Below are 13,946 nucleotides of genomic sequence, written 5' to 3'. Positions count from 1 at the left end.
TAGGTATCTAACTCGGTGCCATGCATTTTCAAATTCTCGAGCTCAACCTCAAGCTTCTTAAGCTCACCCCGAGGTCTATAGCGGGTGATCAATCTTTCCTTAAAATCATTCCAGGCCAAACCATAAGCTACATCGCTTCCCAAACTACTAACCAGATTGTTCCACCATGTCAAGGCACTATCCTTGAGAGTGCAACTAGCGAAACTAACTTTGTCCTCTTCACGGACCCGACTGACCCTGAAAATAGATTCGATTTTCTCGAACCAACGAGTAAGCCCTATTGGTCCTTCCGTACCACTGAATTCTTGGGGTCGACCAGCCATAAAAGTTTTGTGGGAGCATCCCACGTTGTTGTTCACATTGGCGTTAACATTAGCATTTGCTGCCATAGCAGCAGCAATTCCTTCATTGATCAGGCGTTGCATACGCGCTTCAGTGGACTCTCTTGGAGGCATGATCTTCAAAATAGAATAACACATCCGTTAGTACCAAGAATAATACTAGTGTCATAACGGACTAGATCAAAACACGAAAAGCTTAACCATCATAAATAATAGTTAACAAACACTATGAGTAATAACATGACAGTTATGATTGTTATAGAAATAACCATCACATGCATACATATTTTATGATAACATCATACAACATACATAGCACCTAACATACATGAACATATATTACGCATAATATAACATGCCAAGAGCCACAACATCAGAAATAAAACATGATAATGATAATAGATGTCATAAAAATAACCATCCACACATAATGAAAAATATCCCATAACAAAATCTTAATAAAATCCTCGGCAAAACGCCGTACATAATCCAAAATGTATGTATAAAAAGGACATTAAGTCTGATGAAATAGATAATCAATATGAATAATCATATCACATTCGCTTAGAGCGGGTGTGATAAGCTGGTCCAGCATGAGTCTCAGCAGGATCCTCATACTTACGCAACTTCCCTTTCACAACATCCAACTCTTCCTTCAACACACGAACAGTGCTCTCGAGAGCCTTGAACTTAGCATTAACTTCTCGATTACGCTTACGGTTCGCATCCTCAACCCTATGCTTGAAAGTGATAAAGTTACCCATGTCGGTACGGATCTCGTCCATAACTTCATTATGTGGCAAAGTGCACAAACAATAACTAAGGGCGTTAATACGTCTCACCTTATTATAAGCCTGGTTAATATGAGTAATGGTAGAAAAATAGTAATGAACAGGATCATCGATCTCTGGTTGATTAGCACGACGTCTAGCAGGAGACGGTGGAGCAGGAGCAGCAACGGAGTTATCGCTCGAAGTCGACATCTGCAAACAGCAAAACCGCAAACCACATACCAAAAAGATATAAAAGCTAATAATATAACTTATACAAAATGAAATGCATATTAATGCTATAGCAAAAAGGTTGGGCTGTAGACTAGACTCTAATGCACCCTAAAAATCACGGGTTTACCACATTAAGACCGCCTAGTTCCCTACAACCAATGCTCTGATATCACATGTGACGACCCCATCAAAACACTTAACGGATCCGTCAGTTGGTCCCACAGCTTGATCGGACTTAAATGAATTAAATAAACAAAGTTGCATTCTTTTATTTCAAAAGTTTCCCAAAAAGGAAACAAACCAAAATATGTAGTTTTAAACAACCAACCATAGTAATAAACCAAAAGTTGACACAAAACCTTGCCAACAAACCCACAAGTTTAAATTACCCAAAAATAGAATGCAAGCTTAAGTTTCATAAAATGTTTCATAAAATCTGCCCAAATGCATGCAGACTCTTCTAAACACAGCAGAAGCATCACAAAACTCAAGTACCTGTGAAAACATGCAAGTAAACTGTCAACACAAGGGTTGAGTGAATTATAGGTTTAAATAAATAAGTAAACTTTAGACCACAAGATTTAAAAATGTTAGAAAACATTAAACATTATTCCATTATCAATGAGCCACCTGGTAACCACTTAACCCTTTATTTACCCTTGCCAAACACAATAAAAATATACACTTGGACAGTGTATCTACAACAAATTACGAAGTACTAAACATTCCGATTATAAATTGCTAGCGCGACTAGCTCGAAATGGGGTTGTCAAATCCGATAGATCTATCCATAGGATTCGCGTTCACCAGTAGAAACCAATGATTACAGTTACCAGACTAGGGAATATTTTTGTCCAACTCACAATGAATAATTAAATTTAACTGTTACTTGTGTCTAAACGTAAATGAAAATGCATGTAATCACATCCCAAAAATATACTTTGAAAAGTATGTAAAAACGGGACTATAACTCACCTTAAAAGCAACTGAAGAAACCACACAAACAAGCGAACAGCAAATAGAATAAAGTGATCAGGAACGATCACAATGCCGACCTATAAATAAAGCAGGTCGATATAAATAACTAACTTAGGTCAAGTCTTAGTATGATAGCTATTGTACATGTTGCAAGTAGACATAGAACAATACTCGTCAAGCATCGGTTTGACTGGAACAGCGTACGGACACATACTTTCTATTTATAGAATGTTTCTATTTTTAGCAGGTTTCCATTTTTGAAAAGTTTCTATTTTAGGAAAGTTTCTATTTTTGGAAAGTTTCTATTTTAGGAAAGTTTCTATTTTTGGAAAGTTTCCAAATTTAGAAAGTTCTATTTTTAGAAAGTTTTTAAGTTAGGAAAGTTTCCTTATTTAGAAAGTCAACAAAAGTCAACTGAAAGTCAAAGTCAACCGAAAGTCAACTCAAAAGTCAAACTTGGTCAAACATAGTCAACGTTAATTTAAAAAGTGTAAGTTATAATAATAACAAAAGTTATAATGTTTATTAAAGTTAAAAGTGTATAATTATGTCATAACATAAGTTTAATTAAATAAAATGAATTATTAAAGTTAATATAAGTTGAAATGATATATTAATATAACATAAGTATTTAATTAATTAATTAAATATTAGTCATAATATAAATATTATTAATTAATAATAAATTTTAAATCATATCATAAGTATTATTAATTAATAATGAATTATTAATCATATCATAAGTTTCTAAATATAATTATTAAATCATAAGTATTTAATAATTAAATCATAATTAAATAATAATTAAGTCTTATAATAATTAAATAATTATTTAATCTTCATAATAAGTCTTATAATAATATTTATAAAATAAATTTAATACTTATCACAAGTATTTTCCATTAATAATAAAAGTGTCATTAATCATAAGTTAAATTAAAATGTTAATTAAATCATAAATAATAATTAAATGATATAATAAATATTTATATCATAAGTCTTAAATAATAATAATTACTTCTTTTATCATAAGTAATTAATTAATAATGAGTTTCATTATTTTTATCATAAGTTTTAGAATTAATCATAAGTTTTAATTCAAAAGTTCATCGGGTCGTATTTTGAGCCCCGGGTGTCGATTTCTGGCGAGCCTTATATGCATCTCCGCTTATTCAAACCACCCGACACAATGGTGCACTCAAGAACACACCAAGAACAGTCCACAAGTCGTGGTAATCAGCCATGACACCACTTGGACCTTCAATTTACTCAAAACCGTGTTTTAGTCAAAACGGGTGAACCGTGGCTCGGATTTAGGTGACCCGAACATGAAAGTTCGTCCCACCATCAGTCCTAACACACTAAAACACCCTAAAGACACCAAGAAAGGTCATCAAGTCGGACCAAACCTGTTTCATGTCAATATCACAATTCAATCTTTACAAAATACTAATTTGATCATAACTAGGGCTCCGGGAATCGAAACGACATGAATCCGGAGTCTAAAATTAATGTCTTGATGATAGGAACTCATATAGATAGTTTATTTTAACTTTTATATCAGTCACATACTCAGAATACACAAAATAGCTGCTGTCCAGAATTTTATAAACCGAAAACATGCAATTATGAGTACATCTATGCATACAAACATCATTACAATAATCCACAAATATCATACTACTAAACAAACATCAAAATACAGAAAATAATTGAAAAATTGAAAGTTCTAGGGTTAGGGTTTATACTCTAATCGAGAAACGTTTGATGTTATCGCGTAGAGAACGGAACGAGGAACGCGTTGGTGTTAATCAATTGATGATCCAAGCTTTAATTTTAGATGATGATGGTTATGAATGGTGGTGGATGGGCGATGGCCAAGGCAAGGGGAAGAGAGAAAAAGAGAGCAAAATTGAAAGCTAGGTTTTAGGGATATTTTGGTGGAATGAAAAATAATCTCCAAAAAAAAGAAATCAAGGGAGTAATACTCCCTCCCTCCCCCATTCAGCCGAAATTATCAGTGGGGTGGGCCCCACTTGGTCCATCTCACTTAAATGTATATTCCTTGTGGCCCGAAAGCCCGAACGAGTCCCGAAACGCGAAAACGCACTTACGCGATTTAAAATCCGGAAAGATAACAAACACGCAACGAAAAATAAATATAAATACACTATATAATAATATGATCTTAAAATATCATATTTAAAATATTTAGGATTTAAAAATCCCTAAAACGCGCCCGTTGGTTTAAAAACCGAAAAGATTCGCCGGATGGAAATCCGCGAGACGTAGAAACGTATAAATTAAAATATGAATACAAATATTCACATAACACATAATAATTAATATATATATATATATATATATATATATATATATATATATATATATTATAAAAATAATAATATAGGTCATAGAAATGACGTGGCACACTAACAGTTAACGGTCGTTAAATAATTAACTGAAAAAGATAACGGAAAAAGTAGGGTCGTGACATTTATGCCCGTTTTCTTCAATTGATCATTAATGACGTTGCACCTGATCTACCTAAGCTTGAAGAGGATATTATTTACCTTAAGCCAATGAATCCGATAACTTTCCCAAGAATGGAGGAGACAAGAAACGAGGATTTAAAGCCTGACTTTAAGAAAAAGCTTATTTGTCATCTGATCAAGGAAAACTATCGATGTCCAGCTGGTAATGCTTGGAGGAATGAGGATTCAAACTCTAACTATGAAGTTACTGATGAGGAAGGTGAGGGTGTTAATCAGAGAGCTACTGGTGAAGTTCAAGGAGGAGGTAATGTTGATGATGAGGTTATTGAAGGAGATGATGAAGCGACAGAGGAAGATGTGAGTTTGATTCAGATGAAGAGGAAAGGGAAGGAAGCGATGACTTCAAAACAGCCTAAGAAGAAGGAGAAAAGAACGAAACATCATTTTGATTCATCTCAAAGGTCATCACAAGGAGGTTCGAAACAACAAGCTCAGAGACAACCATCCGGTTTCATGAAAGATGCAAGAGCTGCTGTTACCTCACCAAAACCTGCCACCACAACACCTCAGGTCACATCAGCTGAATTCAAGACACAGAAAAATCTACTGTTGTCTTTGATCATGAAAATAACCAACCTAGAGAATCAAGCCATTGAGAAGAGGAAGATCAGTGAAGCTAAGATTGAGTCGTTGGTAGAAGAAAACAAGAGCTTATCTGATAGACTGGACCGTCAAAAGGGAAGGACGGAGAAGTTGAAGAAGAAGGTATTGGCGATTAAGAGTGAGAATAAGGAGAAATTGAAGGAGTTGAACAATAAGATTGAATCAATTACCTCTGGTAAAACTAAGTTGATTAAGGAGAGAGGAGAAGAATTTTTTTCTTATTTGGGTGATGATGACGAGAAAGACGATGAAGAAGATGCTGGAACTGGAGGACCCTCTTTTGAGATACCGTTAGTGATACCTATTCGAAGCTTTAATGAATATGGTGAGGTCTTTACTGCTGAATATTATATGAATTATTCTAATGTTTTTAATGATGCAGAAAGGGGGACGTTCCACCAAGTGATTTTTCGATGGAACAGCTTGCTGCTCTGGCATACGATAGTGAAAACGATATAGAGGATGCAGAGACAGTTGAAGCTGAGAACTAGGCTCTACAAGAAGAGTCATTTGCCAGTATCCCTCCCGAATCAATCCAAAATATCAACTTGAGTGATTTCGATAATTTGTTTGCTGATGAGAAGAGTGAAGATTCTGTTGGTAAGGATAGTGTAAAAGAGGATGTGATTGTTGAATCCCAGGACGAATTGATAACAGAATTTGATGAAGAAGAAGAAGAAGAAGAAGAAGAAGTTGAGATTGTTATGCCTTCGCTTGAACCATACTCAAATCCGTCACTCAAAACCTTAAGTGACTTTTTCAATTTGAGTAGTGATGTGAAAAGAAAGAAGTTAGATGATTTAGAACAGGCGAGGAAGGTATACAAAGAACAAGTGAAAGAAGTGGATGTTTTAATTGAAAAGAACAAGAAAATTCGACATGAGAAACTACTCGTTGAGAAAGAAAGAAAGAAAAGAGTTTGAGCTGAAGAAGAAGAAACTCCGAGCCGAGCAAGCTAAAGCCGAGGCATGGAATGAGATTAATGAATGGTTCAAACGTGATAGGGTTAAAGTTAACAGAAATGTTGAAGAAGACGAGATCCGTCAGAGTTGGAGGAAACATAACGTCGTTAACCCTGATCAGTTGAATAAGCCAGAACTCGAGCTGAAGTTTGTTAGTTTCTACGAAAGGGGAAAGAGAACCAAGTTGTATTCCAAGGGTAAAATTTTAAGCTGGGGTTACTTCAAGAAGATCAATTGTTTCGCGATCAAGAGGGAAGGAGGAGTTGATTACATAGCACGTCCTAGTCACTTCAAAACTCTACCGTACTTCGAGATCATGTAACTTGCTAAGCTAAAGATGTTGAACCCTGAAGATTGTGACCTTTCCAGGTGGTTTCAGAGAAAACTTAGATATGAGTATAAGACAGGGAAATGGGACATCTTTAAGTCAACAGCCGCCAGGTTTTCCATGCACTCGACAAAGAGAAATTCTAAAGGTGGACATGTACGCGTTGTTAAGTTCCGTCCAACCAAGTACATGAAGCAATCTCCATTGATGCCCTTACCCAAGGATATATGCAAAAACTTCAGATGGTGGTTCTATGATGAGTTTTCGGAAGAAGCAGTGATCTTGACTGCAATTCAAAAGGAAGATGGAAGCATACAGTTCGACAATGTGAGGATTTTAGATCTTATGTGGCTAAGGAACTTATCGAGTTTTGATGTGGAGACACTTCACCGTAATCACATTAAGTTTAGAGATGATCGAAAAGAGGAAGCTATGAGATATCAACATGTGATTGATGTCTACTATGCATACCTCAACAGAGAAAATGATGCTCAAAGCTCAAACCAAGTTCAAGCCAGCTGATCTATGTCGGATACTGTATTGCTAGTTTGTATTTCTATTTTTGATGATGTATTTATGCGAGAGAGAGAGAGAGAATCTGGATATGTATTTGATGTTAAACTAATGTTACTGTTGAACTTATATGTATTTCACGGACGTTTACTTTATTATAATCGATGGTCTAGGTCCTAGGGGGAGTTGTTGATGCATTTTATATAAGTCCCTAGACATCTAACCCACGTCCATTGCATGTACTACAGTTTACAGGCTACCATGATCGCTCTTTATTATCCTATATGTGTTTGTATGTGGTTACAGGTACTGCAGGAATGCAATAAGGATGTTTGACTATGTTAGACTTAGTCAGACATACGAGTGAAGCCTCACTCGTACGGCTGACAGGCTCATACACACGGTTGATGCTGAGTTAAGTCACAAATATAACCTAAATGATATGACACGAGTGAGTGATCACCCGTACGGCTGAGGAAGCCAACTCGTACGAGTGATGGATGACTCGCACGGGTGAGTCAACAGCACGGGTATATAAGTGTTATGTTCTTCATTTTAGGTTAAGCCTCTCATTTTACACACACATCACTCAGATCTGGTTTGCCTTATCTGATTCTCTCTCAACCCAAATCACTCAAGAGGTGAATAACAGCTCTAGGTGTTAATCTAATCACAATCATTTTGTGGTTTGACTAAATTAATTCCAAAAAGCTTCACATATTCACTAGTTATGGTTTGATTCACTAATTCCGCCTTTGTGTGAATTAAACCTGTTGATTTTGAAGTTCCTAGTCATGTTTCATCAGACTCTGTAGTGGATAACGCAACAACATCTTGTTTTGAACTCTTCTAAGAGACCGCACCTCCATTTAACATGAAGACAAAACCGGAATGTGATCGAGAATCATCTCGATCAGTTTGGAAACTCGCGTCTACGTAACCTTTTACTGCGAGTTCCTCCTCACCAGACCCGTATATGAGAAACATATCCTTAGTCCTCCTAAGGTATTTCAATATACTTTTAACCGCAATCCAATGATTGTTTCCAGGGTTATTCTGGTATCTACTTGTCAAGCTAAGAGTGCATGACACCTCCGGTCTAGTGCATATCATTGCATACATGATTGACCCAATAGCAGATGCGTATGGGACATTCTTCATTCTCTCTAGTTCATCTTTTGTGGTGGGGCACTGAGATGAACTGAGAAGTGTTCCTCTTTGAATAGGTACCAAACCTTTCTTAGAGTTCTCCATCTTGAACCTCTTCAAGACCTTTTCAATGTATGCACTTTGATTCAAACCTATCAATTTCTTGGATCTATCCCTGTAGATCCCAATCCCCAAAAAGTATTGTGCTTCTCAAAGATCCTTAATGGAGAAGCATCTACTTAGCCAAGTTTTAACACTTTGCATTGTCAGAATATCATTTCCAAATAATAATATATCATTCACATATAGTACAAGGAACATGATAATGCTCCCACTAGCTTTCTTGTATACACAAGCTTCATCACCATTTTTAATGAAGCCAAATTTCTTGGCCTCCTCATTAAAACGATGATTCCACATTCTAGATGCTTGTTTCAGTCCGTAGATTGACTTCTTTAACTTGCATACTTTGTTAGGATATTTCGGATCAACAAAACCTTCAGGCTGAACCATATAGACATCTTCCTCAAGATATCCATTTAGGAAGGCGGTTTTTATGAAGACCCGTCCAAATCCATAAGGACAAATACAATAACATATGATTACATTGCGAGGTATTTGACCTCTATATGATACATTTTACAAATATTGCATTCGTTTTAAAAGTCAAACTTTCATTACATCGAAAGTTGACAGGCATGCATACCATTTCATAATATCTAACTATAAATGACCTAATCTGTCATTTACTTAATCATAATCTTTATTGAACTCAACGACTTGAATGCAACGTCTTTTGAAATATGCCATGATTGACTTCAAGTAATATATTTAAAATGAGCAAATGCACAGCGGAAGATTTCTTTCAATCATGAGAATAAACATGCTTTAAAGTGTCAACCAAAAGGTTGGTGAGTTCATTAGTTTATCATCAATATTCATTTCCATCATTTTAATAGACCACAAGATTTTCATTTCCATTTCTCATAAATATACATCCCATACATAGAGATAAAAATCTTTCATATGGTGAACACCTGGTAATCGACCTTAACAAGATGCATATAGAATATCCCCATCATTCCGGGACTCCCTTCGGACATGATAAATTCAAAGTACTAAAGAAGTTCAAATTCTCTGACTGGGGCTTGTTAGTACCCATAGATCTATCTTTAGGATTCGCGTCAATTAGGGGCCAGTTCCCTAATTCTTAGATTACCAGACTAAAAAGGGGCATATTCAATTTCGATAATTCAACCATAGAATGTAGTTTTAGTTACTTGTGTCTATTTTGTAAAACATTTATAAAATCAACGCATGTATTCTTAGTCCCAAAAATATATATTGCAAAAGCATTTAAAAGAGGAGCAAATGAAACTCACAATACTGTATTTTGTAGTAAAAATACATATGACGACATTGTACAATGCAAGGTTGGTCTTGAATTCACGAACCTATATTAAGTATATATATATTTATATGTTGGTCAATATCTGCCTAACAAATTAGGTCAGATCATAGTGTATCACAATCCTAATGCTCGAGATCGATATGCAAAAGTCAACAAAAGTCAATTTGACCCAAAATGATTTACAAAAATTATACATGTTTAATATGTAACTTAAATAGTCGTTTTATATATTTAAATATATTTATTATATTTTATTAGAGTAAAATAATACAAGTCATTTATTAATAAATAAAAATGTATATTAAAATTTTATATGTGATAAAAATATGCTTTTATACATCTTAAGTAATATAGTTTATATAGTTCACTTAATATCATAAAAATATAGTAGTACGTATTATTATACTGCGTGTGGTAAAAATATCATTGTATCACATATTTATTTGATAAGATAATATTGATAATAATAATAATAAATAAAAGTTGTATTATTTTGTAATAATAATAATTATTATTCTACTAATAATAATAACAATATTTATATTTACTAAGGATGATAACAGTTATAATAAAATGATTATTCTAATCATGATAATTTTAATAATAACGATATTTTTTTATTATTAACTGTAGTAAAATAATAATTCTATTCAAAATGATAATTTTTAATAATAATAATAATACTAAAATGATAATAATAATGATATTTACTAATAACAATGATATTTCTATTAAAATCATAATTTTAATAAAAATGATAGTTTTAATATTAATGATACTTTTAATAATAATAATAACGATAAAAATAATAAAATGATAGTCTTGATAAAATTATTAATTATTTTAATAATAATAATAATAATAATAATAATAATAATAATAATAATAATAATAATAATAATAATAATAAAAGTAATAATAGTAATAATATTGATAATATTAATAATAACCTTAATGATAGTAATAATAATAACAATAACAATTTTTAATGATAATACTTATATTAATAATGATAAAGATAATAATAATAATATTAATTATTTGATAATAATAATAATAATGACGATAATAACGACGATAACGTTAACGATAATGATAACGATAACGATAACGACGATCGTAATAATAATAATCATTTTAATAATAATACTAAAAGTAATGATAATTCAGTTGACTATATCTTTTAATCTGTTCATTGAAACCATACGCTTTCTAAATGAAAAGTTATTAATTTTTCGACAGTTTTCCAACGACATGCATATCATATACCTTATCTCAGTAGCATATGTATTAAATTTATGATTTATTATAAACTATATAATGACGAAAATAAACATTCAAGCAAGCATAACCATATATACTCGAGCACTAGTCAAGGATACACTATTAATATATAAAAGTTAAGTTATGAGTGCTCACGTATCAATATTGTGATACAATATTGTAGGAAAGTACGTAGACGCAACGGAGATAATAAACACTAGATTGACCTCACGAGCATACCCTCAAACATTACCCATAACCTCCATAGCTATAACCCATAATTTCCTTAGCTCTATCCCACTCAAAACCTCGTTTTATAAACACTTGGGCAGAACCTCGTCGTAGTATTTTATGTGTGATGATGATGATAATAATAATAATAATAATAATAATAATAATAATAATAATAATAATAATAATAATAATTGTAATATTAATAATATTAATAATAATAATAATAATAATAATAATAATAATAATAATAACAATAATAATAATAATAATAATAATAATAATAATAATAATAATAATAATATATGTATTAGAGAGACTGAGAGTGTGAGAGATGGATTGTGAATGATATCGTCCGAAATTTGATCGAGCTTTATAGCACATTTCCTGACTTCTCTTGCCATGCGATCGCATGGCCTCACAATGCATTTCCCATGCGATCGCATGTACCACTTTCCAGCCCATCTTCGATTGTTTAGTTCTGCCGACACTTATTAATTTATATTATATATATATATATATAAATATATTTAATATATATAATTATATATATATTATATTATATTCACTCGCATAGTCGACTTGTAAATTTAGTTCCAATTTTTTGTACTTTGACACTCGACTTATGTCCTAGTTCCGATTTTTCGAACGTCCTTTCGTGCGCTAAGAAAAATTGTATTTTACGTCTCGTGACATGTACCATTATCAATAAATAGACTTAAATTGCTAGTAAACTATATCACTCTAAATGTAATTTGAACGTTCGAGTGTTTTGGTCATTTGCTTCTATAGATCGACGTCTCGTTATATATACATATGATAGTCTTAATTTAAATCCAAAACGTTTTGTATCAAGTTAATATTATAATTAATCACTTTGTAATATATATATATATATATATATATATATATATATATATATATATATATATATATATATATATATATATATATATATATATATATATATATATGTGTACATATCATATAGAATTAAAATGTTATATTTTAGTTTTTCAAAAATAATTATATTTCGAAATTCATTTATAATCGTTTAAATAATAGAAAATATATTATGTCGTATTACGTTTACTTTTTTTTTGAAACACTGTATATATACCTGTAATTTATAATATAAGCTTTAATTAAATCCTTCAAAATTCATAAACAAATTATCTTATAAAACGTTTTAATAACAACGTTCTTTTTAAACTGAAAACGTTTTGTACGTTTGAAACTATATCAATAAATATGATAATTTTGTTTTCTAAAACTAAATATATTTAAGAATCGTTTTAAAAGGTTAAAATAAAGAAAGTCGTTATATCATAAAACGTTTTAGAAAAGTGGGATTATATATACTCATAATAGGTTTCAAGTTTTTAAATTACTATTTATTGATGAAGCGTGAGATAAAGTCCAAAGGTTAAAATGAACGTATGAAATCTTTTTAAGGTAAAACGTCGATATTTATTATCTAGGTTATCTATATTCCATAATATTACTTTCACATTAAATATTATGAAAGCTAATAATTACCGTATTAAAAGTCACTAGGATAATATTATAAATCATGAATTGAAATTTAAACATGAATCTCCACTAACCATTGTCTAGTTTTCGTTAATTGACACATTTGTTCTTACTTGAAAATCACTTTACCAATTATTCCGAATACCGTTAAAAAAAAAGGTTTCCTAATCAAAGTGGACCTCTCAACAGAGACCCGTAATCATAACACGATGTAACTTGATAATTCAATAATTTGATATTATCTTTTAACTCCGCCGGCAAATACGATCATGTAAAGTATTATATCTAATACTTTGTTAACGTTTTCAAGTTATAATATATATACATATATATTCACGTATACATTCCTATCCAATTATAATGGTTCATGAATCGTCAGGGTTTGGTCAAGGTTAAATGAATGTATGAACATAGTTTAAAATTCTTGAGATTCAACTTAACAAACTTTGCTTATCGTGTTGGAATTATATAAAGATAAACTTTAAATTTGGTCAGAAATTTCCGAGTTGTCACAGTACCTACCCGTTAAAGAAATTTCGTCCCGAAAATTGAATGGGATGGTCATGGCTGACAATAAATATGTTTTCATGACTCATATGAGTTGGAAATTAGAGTTTTATCGTCATTAAGTAATATGGATAAAACAATTTGTTTATGTGAAGAGTACGAGTTAAATTATCGCAAAAGAGTGAATTGAGTAAGTGTAGATTCGTCATATCTTTTGACGTAGATAGGATTGATTTCCGGAGTTCAAGGGATTTAGAGAAAATCTTCATAATAAGATTTGATTCTTCAGTAATTAAGGAAATTAGAATCCTCTTCGGTTAATTGCGATGATCTGTCTCGATTGCTCTGTCTGCTATTCCACTATAAATCCACTCTCTTCGTTTCCTTATTTCCACAGCTCACACCTTCTATTCTTCCTCCCTCAATTCATACTTTAAAGCATTCATCAATATGCTCCATCCAGTTCTGATTCTTGATATACTCCTAACTTTCATATCTGTCATTCTTCTTTTTCATTTATCGCCGGAAGAATCTATTTACTTCTCCTATACTCTTGGTTTTATAGTGT

General features: G+C 32.1%; 1 protein-coding gene across 1 annotated transcript in view; it reads left to right on the top strand.

The window, feature by feature from the left end:
• The first annotated feature begins 5,190 nt into the window (after positions 1-5,190).
• The window catches only part of LOC139888913 (110 kDa U5 small nuclear ribonucleoprotein component CLO-like), a 75,176-nt gene continuing 66,420 nt past the window's right edge, over positions 5,191-13,946 (top strand). Inside the window, exons 1-2 of the mRNA XM_071871894.1 lie at positions 5,191-5,293; positions 5,459-5,583. Coding sequence (XP_071727995.1) covers positions 5,191-5,293; positions 5,459-5,583 — 228 coding nt within the window. The remainder of the gene's footprint in view (positions 5,294-5,458; positions 5,584-13,946) is intronic.

This window comes from Rutidosis leptorrhynchoides, chromosome 2, assembly GCF_046630445.1.
Source record: "Rutidosis leptorrhynchoides isolate AG116_Rl617_1_P2 chromosome 2, CSIRO_AGI_Rlap_v1, whole genome shotgun sequence".
Taxonomy (NCBI): domain Eukaryota; kingdom Viridiplantae; phylum Streptophyta; class Magnoliopsida; order Asterales; family Asteraceae; genus Rutidosis; species Rutidosis leptorrhynchoides.
This window is presented reverse-complemented; position numbering and strand designations above follow the sequence as displayed.